Genomic DNA, 18,638 nt, shown 5'->3' on the forward strand with positions numbered 1-18,638 from the left:
AGATGCTCTCACACCAACCTGCTGCCATTCCTGAGCAAGCTCTGCACTGCTGGAGACACGATTACAGCTGACTCCACAGGAGGAGACGGTCCTGGCGCTTGCTGGACACTCTGGGATGTCCTGAAGACTTCTTCACTGCAGCCGAACCTCTCTCCTTGAAGTTCTTGATGATCCAGTAAATGGATATTTCAGGTGTGATATTCTTTGCAGCAATTGTGAGGCTGTTTTGATGCAAAGTGATGATGGCTGCACATCTTTCTTTGGAGGTAACCATTGCTAACACAGAAACACAATGATTGGAAGCACTTCTTCCCTCCTTAGCAATCACTCTTCTCTTACAATCCAATCAGAACTAGCACATCAGACTAGCACTCATTCACGCTTTCCCGTGTGCTGATGATATGATTAGTATAATAATGTTAGCTGGTCATTTTGTGCTGGAGCCAAAAACAGTGACATTTGGGGTTTTGTGATAAAGGTTTCACTTTTTTTTTTTTTTTTTGGCCAATAAAGTTTTCAGAAATAAAAAAACAGTGAAATTTTTTTTTTTTTTTAAAGTTCATTTTTTGGCCAATGAAGCTTTCAGCAATTATTTAAAATGCATCTGATCACTCTACACACTAATCTAGAACCAATGTGAGTGAACACCACAACAGCTGAAGCAGCAAACTTTGCAAAACACAACATTTATGTCACTGCCAATACCTTTGGCCATCATTGTATGTTTACTTACCAAGTAGTCTTGGTTCCAAACTTGTTTGAGTTGAAAACACAGATCTCCATTTATTGTAAACTGTACATGTGTATTGGCCCTCATCTTCAGCTCTCAGATTGTCCAGCTGGAGGGAGAAGTTTCCATGTTGAATCTCCTCAGTAAAGAAATGAGCTCTATCCTGATATTCCTGCTGCTGGACTTCTGCTCGACTCTCTCCATCCTGATACAGATGAACCAGAGTATCTTTTCTTCTCCATTCCACCTTCAGATCATTTGAAAGCAAACGTTTGGCACAAAAACAGGGCAAAACCACTGAAGATCCCAGAGGAGCAACCAGAGGAGCAGAGGAAACTTTCGCTGTAAAAAAAAAAAAAAATTACATTTTCTCCTTGATGTGACCTTCTGTTAAAGCAAAAGAACTGTGAATGGTATTTTGGACTTGAGGATGCAGTATTGAGCAGGGGAGGACTGGGACACAATTTCAGGCCGGGAAATCTCACACTCATCCAGGCCATCCTATACACCCACAGCAAATTCCGGAACCACAGACAACCCTATTATTCACATTAAAAAGTTTTAAATCCTTAGGCTGGGGCCAACACTAATGGTTGATGTGCAAATATGCCATCAAAACCCATGCATACACAAGAAAATAGTTTTTGAATAGCTATCCACTGTAGTGACCTCTGTGCATGAAAGGGTTAATGTTGCTTTTAATTAATACTGGTCTTGCGCTGCTGGTTTATGATTGTCAAACACTGCATGAAGTCAGAAGCTTAGTTTTGTTTTGAAATGCATATTATTAACAAATGTGAAATGAAAATGACATCTCTGCACTAGACGGTTTGAGAACGCTATAAAAAATCATAAAAAATGGTCAAATGACTGGCAGTTATGGCTGCCAAAACAAAACTGTAAAATTACAGTAAAATACCCGCATTTTTATAAAGCGCAAAAATAAATAAATAACTTTTACAGTAGTTTTCCTTGAATGCTTTACAGAAGGAAAAATCACCGTAATTCCACATGGATTTCTTGAATTATTATCAAACACCTTCAATAAAGTGACAGAAGTGACAGCTCTGCAGAGAAACACTGTTATTTCCAAGAATTATTTCAAAGATCCTGGATTATTATGATCATTATGATCAACTGTAAAATGTAAATCATGTGAATTAAATTATTATTATAGAATTGTAGCACACTCTCAGTAGCTAATGTACATATAGGCATCACTGCATCAGCAACTACACAGTCACCGTCTTGTAAATAAAGCAGCATGCAGCACATTGCCAGTGTTTCCAGTCCATCCTCATCTGAAGCATCTGCTCTTCAGCACAATGTTAACCCTCAAACCCTTTAAATCCCAACAGAACAGAGCATTAAACTCTGACCCTATCCAGAACTTAATCACTTTTAGTTTTACTAGTTTAGTTTTTTAGTTTATTATATTACAGTAGTTATGAATTTCACATTATTGTGTGTTGAAGCTCTGTCGAGTGCAACAGTCAGGTTCCAGAAGTAAAGCCTCCATAGAGAAATTGATTTTTAACAATAACTGATAAATCTTTAAAGACAGCCCTGTTATGAGCTCTGATATTGTTAATTGATTGTATATGCTTTTCTTAAACCCATCTGTTCACATTAATTCAAATATATTTTTTTATAATTGTGTTCAGTAGCTGAATTCATGGTTAAAAACTACATTACCAATGATGCTGTACAGAAAATTACACCAAGTCCAAAAGAGATCTTTAGCTTTGCCCACTCCCACGAAGCACCACAGATTAAACTTAAAATATTGTTTCTATATACAATCAACAACTTTAAATGAATAGTTTTATATTTCTCCATTGTTATTCGATTATGTCTTTCGCAATGCTTCATGGGATTGTAGTTCTTTCCCTCAGTAAGTACATAGTCTTGTACCTTTATATTTTATTATTATTATTACTATTATTATGCTTCAAATTAAAGTGTATGTTGTAATTCACCTCATAGTTGGCTTGGTTCATTGTTTATAACACCTTAATGAAGACATATATCTTTTGGGGAATTACTATGGGAAAAAAGAATGGGAAAAATACTTCCAGAATCAGCGCCACTGAAAAAGCTCTAATGCTCTCTATAATACTACTGCTGGAGAACCTGAAGTGTTATGATATTTTGATGTACAGAGACCCAGAATCAGCAAATAAAATATCCGTTTAAACTGATGGACTCTAAACAATGAATAATCTGTTTAATGCTCTGTTCTGTTGGGATTTAAAGGGTTTGAGGGTTAACATTGTGCTGAAGAGCAGATGCTTCAGATGAGGATGGACTGGAAAACACTGACAATGTGCTGCATGCTGCTTTATTTACAAGACGGTGACTGTGTAGTTGCTGATGCAGTGATGCCTATATGTGGGTCAAAGACGTTAAGATGTCCGCATCAAAAGAAATGTACAAAACTGATTTTATGTCCATAGAAAGCACATTAAATCTAAGTAAAGTGTCTACTTTTAAGGTTTCAAATAAGTTTTGGGAGAATAAAATGTCAAAATTTGGTTGAAATAATGTTACATTGTCATTCAGTGTAACACAATGTGTATGTAAAAATTCAAATAACATGCTTATTCTGACATGTACATATTAAAATATATAAAGGAATAAGGGAGCATATTACATTTTATTGTGTTTTAAATGAGTAAAAAAGTCTTACTGACAAATGGGCGAAACCTAGGATAGTGGCACATTTTAAAAATGTAAAATTACAACTAGTTAGTATTTGGGGTGAAAGTAATTAGTCTTTTAATATGTCATAATTGATTTTTGTTGTAATTATGCCTGACAAGATTGTTACACTGAATTATATTTTAGTGGCTCTCTTCTGTAAATCAGGGGAAAATGTATGATATTTATTTTTTGCTCAGAAAAACAAAAACAAAAATACAATTACATTAAACAGAAAACTTTTTAATTTTTTTTTGAAAAACAACAATTTAAAGCAGTATTGTTTTTATGCTTAAACCCTTTTTCGTCTTTGACTCGTATACATTAGTTCATGCATGTGTGCTATTGCTAGCTAATGCTTAACTGTAAGAGATTTACATTTTACAGTAAAGGTATTTGATATTAATAATTCAATAAATATCTGTAAAATAACAGCTTTTTTTCTGTAAAACGTATAAAGAAAATGTATGTAAAAGTGTTTGCACTTTACTTAAATTAGGGTATTTTACTTTAATTGAACAGTTTTTGTTTAATAGCTATTGCTGCCAGTCATTGAACGTTTTTTTTAATATATATATTGAAACTTAAAAGATCTACTTTGAAATCAGACCTCATCCTGTTACTAAATACAGAACCCAGTTAAACAAGCAGCACCAAGCCATTAAACTGACTGCTGATATGATTAGTCAATTAATGTTAGCTGGTCATTTTGTGTCAGGATCAAAAAAACAGTGAAATTTTTTTTTTTTTTTAAAGTTCATTTTTTGGCCAATGAAGCTTTCAGCAATTATTTAAAATGCATCTGATCACTCTACACACTAATCTAGAACCAATGTGAGTGAACACCACAACAGCTGAAGCAGCAAACTTTGCAAAACACAACATTTATGTCACTGCCAATACCTTTGGCCATCATTGTATGTTTACTTACCAAGTAGTCTTGGTTCCAAACTTGTTTGAGTTGAAAACACAGATCTCCATTTATTGTAAACTGTACATGTGTATTGGCCCTCATCTTCAGCTCTCAGATTGTCCAGCTGGAGGGAGAAGTTTCCATGTTGAATCTCCTCAGTAAAGAAATGAGCTCTATCCTGATATTCCTGCTGCTGGACTTCTGCTCGACTCTCTCCATCCTGATACAGATGAACCAGAGTATCTTTTCTTCTCCATTCCACCTTCAGATCATTTGAAAGCAAACGTTTGGCACAAAAACAGGGCAAAACCACTGAAGATCCCAGAGGAGCAACCAGAGGAGCAGAGGAAACTTTCGCTGTAAAAAAAAAAAAAATTACATTTTCTCCTTGATGTGACCTTCTGTTAAAGCAAAAGAACTGTGAATGGTATTTTGGACTTGAGGATGCAGTATTGAGCAGGGGAGGACTGGGACACAATTTCAGGCCGGGAAATCTCACACTCATCCAGGCCATCCTATACACCCACAGCAAATTCCGGAACCACAGACAACCCTATTATTCACATTAAAAAGTTTTAAATCCTTAGGCTGGGGCCAACACTAATGGTTGATGTGCAAATATGCCATCAAAACCCATGCATACACAAGAAAATAGTTTTTGAATAGCTATCCACTGTAGTGACCTCTGTGCATGAAAGGGTTAATGTTGCTTTTAATTAATACTGGTCTTGCGCTGCTGGTTTATGATTGTCAAACACTGCATGAAGTCAGAAGCTTAGTTTTGTTTTGAAATGCATATTATTAACAAATGTGAAATGAAAATGACATCTCTGCACTAGACGGTTTGAGAACGCTATAAAAAATCATAAAAAATGGTCAAATGACTGGCAGTTATGGCTGCCAAAACAAAACTGTAAAATTACAGTAAAATACCCGCATTTTTATAAAGCGCAAAAATAAATAAATAACTTTTACAGTAGTTTTCCTTGAATGCTTTACAGAAGGAAAAATCACCGTAATTCCACATGGATTTCTTGAATTATTATCAAACACCTTCAATAAAGTGACAGCACTAAAACTTCTGCAGAGAAACACTGTTATTTCCAAGAATTATTTCAAAGATCCTGGATTATTATGATCAAATACCTTCACTGTAAAATGTAAATCATGTGAATTAAATTATTATTATAGAATTGTAGCACACTCTCAGTAGCTAATGTACATATAGGCATCACTGCATCAGCAACTACACAGTCACCGTCTTGTAAATAAAGCAGCATGCAGCACATTGCCAGTGTTTCCAGTCCATCCTCATCTGAAGCATCTGCTCTTCAGCACAATGTTAACCCTCAAACCCTTTAAATCCCAACAGAACAGAGCATTAAACTCTGACCCTATCCAGAACTTAATCACTTTTAGTTTTACTAGTTTAGTTTTTTAGTTTATTATATTACAGTAGTTATGAATTTCACATTATTGTGTGTTGAAGCTCTGTCGAGTGCAACAGTCAGGTTCCAGAAGTAAAGCCTCCATAGAGAAATTGATTTTTAACAATAACTGATAAATCTTTAAAGACAGCCCTGTTATGAGCTCTGATATTGTTAATTGATTGTATATGCTTTTCTTAAACCCATCTGTTCACATTAATTCAAATATATTTTTTTATAATTGTGTTCAGTAGCTGAATTCATGGTTAAAAACTACATTACCAATGATGCTGTACAGAAAATTACACCAAGTCCAAAAGAGATCTTTAGCTTTGCCCACTCCCACGAAGCACCACAGATTAAACTTAAAATATTGTTTCTATATACAATCAACAACTTTAAATGAATAGTTTTATATTTCTCCATTGTTATTCGATTATGTCTTTCGCAATGCTTCATGGGATTGTAGTTCTTTCCCTCAGTAAGTACATAGTCTTGTACCTTTATATTTTATTATTATTATTACTATTATTATGCTTCAAATTAAAGTGTATGTTGTAATTCACCTCATAGTTGGCTTGGTTCATTGTTTATAACACCTTAATGAAGACATATATCTTTTGGGGAATTACTATGGGAAAAAAGAATGGGAAAAATACTTCCAGAATCAGCGCCACTGAAAAAGCTCTAATGCTCTCTATAATACTACTGCTGGAGAACCTGAAGTGTTATGATATTTTGATGTACAGAGACCCAGAATCAGCAAATAAAATATCCGTTTAAACTGATGGACTCTAAACAATGAATAATCTGTTTAATGCTCTGTTCTGTTGGGATTTAAAGGGTTTGAGGGTTAACATTGTGCTGAAGAGCAGATGCTTCAGATGAGGATGGACTGGAAAACACTGACAATGTGCTGCATGCTGCTTTATTTACAAGACGGTGACTGTGTAGTTGCTGATGCAGTGATGCCTATATGTGGGTCAAAGACGTTTTAACCCTCAAACCCTTTAAATCCCAACAGAACAGAGCATTAAACTCTGACCCTATCCAGAACTTAATCACTTTTAGTTTTACTAGTTTAGTTTTTTAGTTTATTATATTACAGTAGTTATGAATTTCACATTATTGTGTGTTGAAGCTCTGTCGAGTGCAACAGTCAGGTTCCAGAAGTAAAGCCTCCATAGAGAAATTGATTTTTAACAATAACTGATAAATCTTTAAAGACAGCCCTGTTATGAGCTCTGATATTGTTAATTGATTGTATATGCTTTTCTTAAACCCATCTGTTCACATTAATTCAAATATATTTTTTTATAATTGTGTTCAGTAGCTGAATTCATGGTTAAAAACTACATTACCAATGATGCTGTACAGAAAATTACACCAAGTCCAAAAGAGATCTTTAGCTTTGCCCACTCCCACGAAGCACCACAGATTAAACTTAAAATATTGTTTCTATATACAATCAACAACTTTAAATGAATAGTTTTATATTTCTCCATTGTTATTCGATTATGTCTTTCGCAATGCTTCATGGGATTGTAGTTCTTTCCCTCAGTAAGTACATAGTCTTGTACCTTTATATTTTATTATTATTATTACTATTATTATGCTTCAAATTAAAGTGTATGTTGTAATTCACCTCATAGTTGGCTTGGTTCATTGTTTATAACACCTTAATGAAGACATATATCTTTTGGGGAATTACTATGGGAAAAAAGAATGGGAAAAATACTTCCAGAATCAGCGCCACTGAAAAAGCTCTAATGCTCTCTATAATACTACTGCTGGAGAACCTGAAGTGTTATGATATTTTGATGTACAGAGACCCAGAATCAGCAAATAAAATATCCGTTTAAACTGATGGACTCTAAACAATGAATAATCTGTTTAATGCTCTGTTCTGTTGGGATTTAAAGGGTTTGAGGGTTAACATTGTGCTGAAGAGCAGATGCTTCAGATGAGGATGGACTGGAAAACACTGACAATGTGCTGCATGCTGCTTTATTTACAAGACGGTGACTGTGTAGTTGCTGATGCAGTGATGCCTATATGTGGGTCAAAGACGTTAAGATGTCCGCATCAAAAGAAATGTACAAAACTGATTTTATGTCCATAGAAAGCACATTAAATCTAAGTAAAGTGTCTACTTTTAAGGTTTCAAATAAGTTTTGGGAGAATAAAATGTCAAAATTTGGTTGAAATAATGTTACATTGTCATTCAGTGTAACACAATGTGTATGTAAAAATTCAAATAACATGCTTATTCTGACATGTACATATTAAAATATATAAAGGAATAAGGGAGCATATTACATTTTATTGTGTTTTAAATGAGTAAAAAAGTCTTACTGACAAATGGGCGAAACCTAGGATAGTGGCACATTTAAAAAATGTAAAATTACAACTAATTAGTATTTGGGGTGAAAGTAATTAGTCTTTTAATATGTCATAATTGATTTTTGTTGTAATTATGCCTGACAAGATTGTTACACTGAATTATATTTTAGTGGCTCTCTTCTGTAAATCAGGGGAAAATGTATGATATGTATTTTTTGCTCAGAAAAACAAAAACAAAATTGCAATTAAATTACATTTTTTTTTAATAAAATTTTTTTTTAGGAAAAACAACAACAATTTAAAGCAGTATTACACTTATTGTTTTTATGCTTAAACCCTTTTTCGTCTTTGACTCGTATACATTAGTTCATGCATGTGTGCTATTGCTAGCTAATGCTTAACTGTAAGAGATTTACATTTTACAGTAAAGGTATTTGATATTAATAATTCAATAAATATCTGTAAAATAACAGCTTTTTTTCTGTAAAACGTATAAAGAAAATGTATGTAAAAGTGTTTGCACTTTACTTAAATTAGGGTATTTTACTTTAATTGAACAGTTTTTGTTTAATAGCTATTGCTGCCAGTCATTGAACGTTTTTTTTAATATATATATTGAAACTTAAAAGATCTACTTTGAAATCAGACCTCATCCTGTTACTAAATACAGAACCCAGTTAAACAAGCAGCACCAAGCCATTAAACTGACACCGCTGTGATTTACAGTTCAGTGTTTTGTTTTGAACAAATGTAAGGTTTCTCATTTAAACCGGACTCATCCACAAGGTCTTTGGCAAACTTTAGACATGTTTAGACACACGTCTCTGATGCAGGACAAGCTCATATTAGAGGTGAATAAACATGTACAATCCCATCCAGGAATACATGTTCAGACTTCAGCTCGGAGGAGATCCTTTACTTTCAGACTGAAGAGTTTCATCAGGTAATGTAGGAGCAGATCAGTGGTGCATTACAACATCTCACAATTATATTCATGACTGGAATTACATCGACTAGTTATGATAATTCAAATTTCATACCACAAATAATCAACCTAATGGAAATCATGTATTGATTAGGCTCAGTGTTCTTTTCTGTTTTATCGGTTTACTTACCACTTAAAAACGGAATATCTAGGGAGAAAGAAGAACAAAAACAAGATTTCAGTCAAAATTAACAAAAGCTTTAAGATGTAACAGGGTTAAATGTTCTATTATTGTTTCATTATTAAAATTATATGAAATTATGTGTTGTTAAGCTATTATCAATGATATTTTAATGGCATGTGCTGATAATATATGTCTTCTGTTTTTGTCACACCAGCTAATGCACAGCAGACACAAAGAGCATGTGGACACTGAAGACACACTGAACAATGTCTGGATGTCATTACAGTAGAAACAAAACATCAAAGCAAGTCTCATTTATGGTCAACAAAACATGCGCAGACACCCTTTAAGCAAAAATAATATTAATAAATAGTGTGGTTTGAAATGTTTAAACAATAGATGTAGTGTTGAAAAACAAGACATAAGTATTGAGTCATTTAGTATTTGTCAAACTTTAGTGGAACACGTTCATAGTTCATGTGATGAAAATGTTTTAATTGTACTTTCGGTGCTGAAACACCTTTTTTAGGCCTCTGCACAGCCTTATTTGCATAACAAACTCTGACAGTTTATGACTGAACATGCTTCATGGTAAAGTCTATAGAGACACATTTTACACTGATATAATGGTTAAATCGGCATACATTTTTATTCATCTATTCACTTACCCTTTTCCAAAGTAATCTGAGTTGAAAACACACATTTCTGTTCGCTGTAAACTCTACATGTGTATTCTCCAGCATCTTCTATTTTCAGATTGTCCAGCCGGAGGGAAAAGTTTCCATGTTGAATCTGATCAGTGAAGAAATGAGCTCTGTCCTGATAATCCTGCTGCTGTTTCTCTGATTGACTCTCTCCATCCTGATACAGATGAACCAGAGTCTTAGTGTCTTTTCTTCTCCACTCCACCTTCAGATCCTCCGTTTGTAAAGGTTTAACTCTATAACAGTTCAGAACCACTGAAGATCCCAGACGAACAAGTCTGTTTTGAGAATATGTCACAGTGAACCCTGAAAATGAAAAGAGTTTGTTAGTACTGTAAAGTATCTTGATGGTGAAAAGAATGATGTACATAAATACACACATGCTGTACTATTTAGAAAAAATGAAACATAAGTACAGTACTCAAAGCAGTGTTTGGTGTCAAAGTTGTAGTTAATCATTCTATAATTATTTAAATTCAGCCACATTGCAGAGGATAATAACATATGCACCTAAGTTTAGCTTCCCTCAGAACTACAATCATCACACAGCCCTGATCACAAGATCAAATATGAATTGAAATAGGAATTGTGTTATTTCTCCACTATATTGCAAAAACAATGATTGTTTTCAAATAGGTTTCCCAAATACTACTTACTTCTCTCAGTGTCATTGATCACACAAACGAGTCTCACACAAATGATCACATCAAGATACAAGGACAGACTGCTTCATAACTCTATGGGCCCTTCATACACTGTCACTGCATTATAACTGAATTACTGTCAGTCATTTACAGCTCAGGCACTTCAGTGGGAATGCATTTAAATTGAATTTACCACAACACAAAAAGATGGACTGAACTTGGACTTAAAATGGAGGAATTTACTGACCTAAAATTCAAAGAAATTCAACACAGGTGATGCATTCTGGGAAATCCCTCCATCCATCATTTCAATCTGATTCAAATTCAGGTATTGAATTGGAATTCAAAAGGCATTATAAATTCAATTCTCAATGGCACACAACTTTGCTGCTTATATATTGTAATTCTATTTTAATTAAATTTATGTATGGTCACTTGTCTTTCACCTTCTATTACATGAAAGTAAGTTGCCGGTTGATTATATATTTGTTTTGTTTTGTTTTCCATTGGACTCTAAGTGCATGACAATAAAAGTTTTGACTTTGGTTTGTCACTGAAAACCATTTTAAAATATAATCGTCTCAAATATCACAAAACTGATTATTATTTTTGTATTGGACTAATTTTCTAAAGGGTCCTGAGTGAATGAAAACAGACTGAACTGTATGGCGGTGATGTAAAAGAAAAAAATCCTCAGCTGGATTTCAAAGATTTTACTTGATCGGGCAGTTTTTCTCAGCTGCTTTGGTGCATTTCTCAAATCACAGTTGAAAGTTGTTCAACCTCCTTATCATCTAGTCACTTGTGCACATCATAAAAGCATTTTCTCATTCTTTTGAACAAATTGCCAGTGCTGTGGTACATTCATGTAATTGATTATGCACAATTGTCTGCTGTTTCATATGTTATCAAGTGCTATCAAGTGTTATCAAGAATCTACATATATTATACTGGTTCTCTGTTGATTAGTCTTACCGCCCAAAACATTAGGTATTACTTTATTGTATAAAAGTCATTAAATGCAAAATCATTGAACTAGTTGTCATATTCTGGCAAGCATATTTTCTATGCATATCAACAAGCCATTTTTTATTTTTTTTGTAAATTTGGATTTGTGTGAATCTTGAATTTCACTAATTATGGGGTAATGTAAAGTGTTAGATCACACCAATGATCAACCAGTGTAAAGGTACATCTCATGAAGCTTGGCAAGAATATAGGCAGAGCACTGTGTTACAACAAGAAAACAAACACGGTCGATAGCCTGGGAAGAAGAAGAGTAAGGATATATATATAAGGATGTATAATATGTATAATAATTGAAGTCTCTTGCAGTATCCCACAAACGGTAATGTGTAAATTATTACTGTTGAAATTTATATATCCAATATATCCTATTTGCTATTTTTGTTTTTTGCCTACTGTGGCCTAAAGAGCATGTTCTGCTTATCTTTCTTATTATCAGCAATCCAAAGGAATCAAGTATTTAATTCTGTTTCTGACTGAGCGGACTTTGGCACATTTGTCTGCTGTGATTTACCTGCTCTAAATGATGGCCGTAAAACACTGCATTAATTCACTAGGGTTTAGCTCATGAAGATTAATTATTGTGCAATAATGTTGCTTAACTGTATTAATATTTATTAAGTCATGCAAGAGTGGTGTGTTAGCACCATGACCAGGAGAGGCATAAAGTGGTCCTGCCTGTCCCTAACGGCACACTTTACATGCACCTCGTCTGCAAGAAACGTCTCATTTGGCACTTTATGAGTTAGATTAAGGGATGAACTAATTTCTGGGTTTGCCAATGTTTGTGCCATCAGTGTTTTGAAAGATCATTTTAAAAGAGTTTTAAGGCACAATGTTATATACTGTTTTGATTTTATGATTATATAGAAGAATCAGTACTCACCAGCATCTTTCAGACTAAGAACTCAATGTCCTTCATTTCTGACATTAGATTTTATCATTTCACCATTTTCCACTCATTTCGTTTGATACCTTTCTCTGTGATTGTTGTTTCAAATCTTTAAACAAGTTTTCAGTCTTTAAATATAGTCTTAAAATGAACTTTATTGTGTGCTGGTCTGTTATTGTTGTATCATTTTGATCATGTGAAAATCTGGCTCTTTTGGATAAAAGCCTCACTGAACCACTGAAGGCTATTCTAGCATTGTTAACACATATTGCTTGCACTCTTCTCTATTTCCTCTCAATATTCAAGTCCCAAATAAACTACAGTAAATAAGAATATGTGTACCGTTTTGATATCTGCAGTAGATCAGGCAGCAGAGCAGAAGTGCAGATCCAGACGCAGAAACACAGAGAATCAACACCATTATGTGTAAAACAGAGAAACCTGAAAAACACAGACATTACACTGAATACAAATGTTATGGGGTTTTCTTTTATACTGCCCTAAAAAAGAAAATATTCTTTATTTGTTCAAATATGTACAGTTTCTATCACACACACACACACACACACACACACTCTCTCTCTCACACACACTCACACACACACACACACACACACACCATGTTTCCATGTTTTATGGGGACATTACATAGGCGTAATAGTGTTTATACTGTATAAACTAGGGTGACCATACATCCTCTTTTTCCCGGACACGTCCTGGCCAGGATTTCTATATTGCCTAAAAAAAAGGTTTGACCAATAACATGCAGGCATTGCATAATCAACATAATCAACCAATCGTGGCAGATGGGATCTACAGAGAATGGTCAAAGTGATGAAAATACACATACATATGCACTGCGCAGACTGATCAGTGTTTGACATCAAAGGAGTCGTCTGCTCTCTATAGCTCTCTTACTTTTAGGTACTTTGATGTCATACAACGATTGGATATTTTAGGCAATATAGAAATCCTGGCTAAGATGTGTCTTGGAAAAAGAAGATGTATGGTCACCCTATATAAACTGAATTTTTTATCCCCTTAAGCTGGGCTCAGACTACATGAGTTTTAGGCCGATTTATCCCTCCTAACAACCTGAGAAAAATCGTATCCAGGACCTTGATCAGTTCCGGTGTTCGGCAGAGATTATCTGGTAATGTGAGGTGTTCACAGATCGAATCTTATGATTATGGCTATGATTACGTCAGTACTTTCACAACAGCCGATGTGCAACTGCAAAGCAAGCTGCCGTTGGACAGTGAAGATGGAGGAATGGCTTGTGGAAAGTTGCCAACAACACGACTCCCCCATTATAATGTGTCAAAAACATACCACAACCATAGAGACAAAGAGAAGATCTAATGGGGAAGATCTAATAGGTTAGGATTTAAAAACTCCTGTAGTGTGGGCCCGGCTTTATCCTAACCCTACCCCAAAACCTACCCCTCACACAGGAAGTGTCCTCATAAACCGTGTTTACATTGTAGAACCCATGTCTTCATATACATTTATCATAAACCATATATACCACACACACACACACCTCTGTAGCTCAACAATCCTGCATTTAAGGTGATTTACCATTTACTATCACATCCAGGAATAATCATTCAGAAATAAATTAGTTATAGAAATATCTGACAGTTAATCAGTTTCAAAGTACTGTAAACTAAACGTGACTAAACAACAAAAAGTAATTTATGTTACTTTAGGTCCCAATTATTATGTATGCATGTATTTATCCATTAGGCCTCACCCAGTCGCTCCAGTTCTACAGTTGTATTGGCTGAAAGTCCTCCAGCAAACACGTGACACATGTAAACCCCTTTATCCTCAGTTCTGACACTCTTCAGTCTGAGAGAGAAGTTTCCTTTGGGGATTTCAGCAGTGAAGAACTCAACTCTGTCTCTGTATCGCACATGTGCTGAATCTGGTAAAATTTCCTTATCTTGGTAGAGCAGAACCTGAATATTTTCATCTGTTTTCTTCCATGCAACTTCAATGTGTTCAGGTGTGATGTGAGAGTCCACAGAGCAGTTCAGAGTGACGTCTTCACCCACAGACGCAGATATGGACTCATCTGAGCCTGATACTAGCAAACGTACTGAAAGAATACAAATAAAACTAATATTATGAGCAACAAATATTCTCATGAAATACTAGATTAACTTTCTACTACAACTAATTGGGTTTTTACTCACCAACATCTTTTATTTCAATCACAGTCTCACCAGACTCTTGCTGACTGTAAACTGTACATGTGTATCGTCCCTCATCTTCAGCTCTCAGATCGTCCAGCCGGAGGGAGAAGTTTCCATGTTGAATCTCCTCAGTAAAGAAATGAGCTCTATCCTGATAATCCTGCTGCTGGGCTTCTGTTTGACTCTCACCATCCTGATACAGATGAACTAAAGTCTCAGAGTCTGGTCTTCTCCACTCCACCTCCAGACCCTCCACTGATAAAAGTTCATCAACATAACAGGGCAAAACCACTGAAGATCCCAGAGGAGCAACCAGAGGACCAGGGGGACCGTGCACAGTCAACCCTGAGACAGAGAAATGAAATAAAGATGAGAGATTAAATAACCTTTTGTTGTAGTAAAGTTTTAGTTGTAGGGTTTTCCCCCTTTACTATCTATATTATAAATTAAATTCAGTTTCTACTTTTAGACTTTGTTCACAAAATTGTAATGATGAGAGTTTAATAGAGCTGCTTTCACTTTCTTGAAGGAAAAAAAATGTTGTAAGGCCGGTTAAATCAAGCAACCAGGAAATATGAGCAAACGGTAACATCTAAAATAGACTAATGTGAGATTAACGTAAAAGTTAATGTAAAATGACCAAATCAAAAGACGACAGATAATAGATACTGGCCTGGTTTCACAGTCAGGGCTTAGATTAAGCCAGGATTAGGCTATAGTTCAATTAGGGCATTTAAATAGTTTTTATAAACATGCCTTAGAAAAAAACATCTTGAGACAAAACAAAGGCACTGATATATGTTAAGATCAATCAAGTTTATTTCAGTTGAAACAGCTCAGACTTACATTTTAGTCTCAGACTAGGCTTAAACCTTGTCTGTGAAACCGGGGGACTACTGTATATTACTGTAGACTGTGGACTACTGTATAAGAAATTCATCAGAAAATGAGGTGTGCATAGAAATCCCATCATCATCTCCCAAGAAAATAAAACACACACACACACATATACAGTATATATATATATATATATATATATATCTGGTTCATCCTTACTAACAATAGAAATGAACCTCCTCACACACCCAGTGCTGGTACAGTGTAAGTCTGTCTGCAGTCTCACTCTCACATTATACTTTTTTTTTTAGTCTACATGTAGGGTGCTGCTAACATCTGCTTGAAGCAAGGGTGTAGAATTGGGGTGGGGCTCTAGGGACATGTCCCTACCAATAACCAGCGACTACCAAACTGTCCCTTGCAATCATTTTGATCAAACAATTAAATATAGGGTAGAGTGGGAGAAAACACCCCTCTCGAGGACTGTGTATTTTTTTTTTTGTGTGAAAAAAAAGGTAAATCTGTTCAGAATAATTATCATAGTTTGCGTGGCAATGACATAAATTATAAACCAAGTATGAAAAATGTCAAGAGTTTTCATGTTATTAGATTTTTAACAAAAATTAAAGTAGTACATTTGTAAGTGGGGTAAAATGCCACCGTGGGTGGGGTGAGTAAAAAAAACTAAAACAACAAACAGTTTGAGTGTGTAAATTCATAAGAATCGACAAGGAGTGTCTTTAAAACCCCTCTTTTGTGCAGAACTACTTTTTGTGCAGAACTACTACGTCACTTTAGAACTAGTAACGAAGGAACGTTGAGTTGCTTCATTGAAAGCTTATTGTATTACTAGTAAAAGCAGTGTATTATGTTTAGTAGAGTATTGAGAGAGAGATTGTCTGAGCAACTGTGATTACCTGCATCTGATACAGCATTCATTCTTCAGATTAAACTCATATTCACAATAAAACATTAGTTTGAATGTCTGCCAAGGAAAGCGATATCTTTGATTTAACGTTAATATCCTTTCATCTGTTAAGGGTGATTTCTGATGACAGCGCTGCTCACCGCATTTGTTTGCTGCGTCAAGCTGTTGTTGAAACTAAACACAACTTCCGTTTACAACAGAGCTTATTTTTTTCAATGTAAAAGTGTTTACGTTACTCATAAAAACCAAAAACAGTCTCTTGTCGCCATCTAATTGCGGAACAACATAACTAATCACCATCATGAACACAAACACTGTTTCTCAATACTAAACACTACACTACTAATATTTATATAAAATATTATTGAATAATAATATTTAATAAACAACAACAACAGCCATCATAAGTTGCGAGGCAATTCAGCCAAAATTACAAAAGCAGCGCTGTGATATACAGCATTGAAGTTACATAAACGATGAGATTTTGCCAAAACTATTTGAGAAAAGAAGAAAGAACTGTTGTATATTCTTGTATAATAGGAATTAACAAAGTTGCGTCGATGAGTTTGAAATACGGTGTTTGAAAAAACAGAGCAAACGGAAAGAGAAAGCGCGATCTATGGCTATTATTAGCTCTATATATAGCCTAAAGCATACGGATAAAAAGACAAACGTTGTGCTGAAAGATGCACAATACACAGTCTTCCAGCCTAGGATGAAGTTATTATGTACATTAACAATAATTTGTGACAAATATAATGTGATTTTATGGTAAACTATGTGAGTGGCGCTCTTTGGTGCAGCATGATTTGGAACAGCGTCCTGGATCACCGCAGACAGTCTTTAACTTAATTTATCTTAATGTTGTCAAACTGAATTTACAAAGCAAACTGTTAGCTGAAATATAAAATAAAAAAAACAACAACACTGAAATAAGGGTGTGCGGTTTATCTGTCAATTATCTGCATGTGAAAGTTGTGTACTACAGCAACAGTACAGTTTCACAAAATCAAAAGTGTGTGATTATTGTCTGTTTAACATACTAACATTTAAAAAAAACTGTTTATGAATTATGAATATGTTGGCTACCATAAGCTATAAATAAAGCAGACTTTAGATAAAACTGCGGTCAAAGGTCTATCATAAATGCAAACTTGATCATGCAGTGTATACAGGATACACTAGTCTCCACCGTGGTCGCGCTACTCGTTTGATAGTTTGAAACTTAAAAGTCTGACAGAGCAGAGATTACACAAAGCTGCTTCTTTGCAAACATGAATATTAGCATAAGACTGTGATTTATTGAAATTGAACAGAGACAGAAAGCGTATTTACCAGCACTGAGCTGCCAAATAAACCAGCGACTGTCTTTTTTTAAGTGTTTTTCAGAGCATATAAACAAGCTCAAGCTCATTTCAAGCACGGAGGCAGAAGGTTTTTAAGATCACGAGCAACATAAAATCAGTCAAATGTGTCTAAAACTTTGACAGATATTGTAAGTTTGCAGAGATTTAAACTAGTTGTTATTATTGACGTGACTTGTTTTCAGAATCAGCTCAAAGAGAGAAAAACAATGTACTTACCATCAGATATAACTGGAATTACAGCTACAAAAATTAACATAAGTAACTCCATGTTCAGGTGAAGTTATGATCATCTCTCTGCATCGTCAAAGTGAAATCTGAAAGTGATCTGGTGCACAAAGACAATACAGTACAGGTTAATATTTAAACCTGTTTTATTTTCTTCCTTGTGACTGATAAAGAGTTCTGTAGAACAAAAGTTAATCCAGACAAACCAGTTCTGATTAAATGGAAAAACATCACTATGAAAAAATGAAAAGCATCCTCAATGGGTGTAGTCTCTGAAACTGCACGCAGGTCTGAACAGGAGCACTACATTAAAATTGTGTTTGGTGTATTTTAATAACACAACAATTCTTTACAGTTTAGTCTGATTTATCCTCAACATGAATAAGGGGCGGGGAGAAAAAGAAAGAAAAGGAAAAAGAAAGAAAGAAAAAAATAAACTATCGAGTTGCTGTGTAACCTGTTGATTCAGTTGAATGACTGTCAGGCCATTAAACATTGCAGGTTTTGTTGTTCTTGTTTTTTTAATGAGTATTTCCTCGTATGCTTCATAAGTTAAGTCTCCCAGCAGCTCATCGGTTAGGCCTATTTGTGT

At 34.8% G+C, this 18,638-nt stretch overlaps 1 protein-coding gene across 1 annotated transcript in view; it reads right to left on the reverse strand.

Annotated features, from left to right (window-relative positions):
* Positions 1 to 18,113, reverse strand: part of LOC107721796 (protein turtle-like) — a 28,926-nt gene extending 10,813 nt beyond the window's left edge. The window contains exons 1-8 of the mRNA XM_016529961.1: positions 18,038 to 18,113; positions 14,690 to 15,034; positions 14,245 to 14,592; positions 12,831 to 12,929; positions 9,920 to 10,232; positions 4,383 to 4,741; positions 1,240 to 1,269; positions 734 to 1,066 (exon numbers count right to left, since the gene is read on the reverse strand). Coding sequence (XP_016385447.1) covers positions 734 to 1,066; positions 1,240 to 1,269; positions 4,383 to 4,741; positions 9,920 to 10,232; positions 12,831 to 12,929; positions 14,245 to 14,592; positions 14,690 to 15,034; positions 18,038 to 18,089 — 1,879 coding nt within the window. The 5' untranslated portion in view covers positions 18,090 to 18,113. The remainder of the gene's footprint in view (positions 1 to 733; positions 1,067 to 1,239; positions 1,270 to 4,382; positions 4,742 to 9,919; positions 10,233 to 12,830; positions 12,930 to 14,244; positions 14,593 to 14,689; positions 15,035 to 18,037) is intronic.
* Between the last annotated feature and the right edge of the window lie 525 nt (positions 18,114 to 18,638).

Source organism: Sinocyclocheilus rhinocerous, unplaced genomic scaffold (genome assembly GCF_001515625.1).
Source record: "Sinocyclocheilus rhinocerous isolate Xijiao unplaced genomic scaffold, SAMN03320098_v1.1 scaffold1475, whole genome shotgun sequence".
NCBI lineage: Eukaryota > Metazoa > Chordata > Actinopteri > Cypriniformes > Cyprinidae > Sinocyclocheilus > Sinocyclocheilus rhinocerous.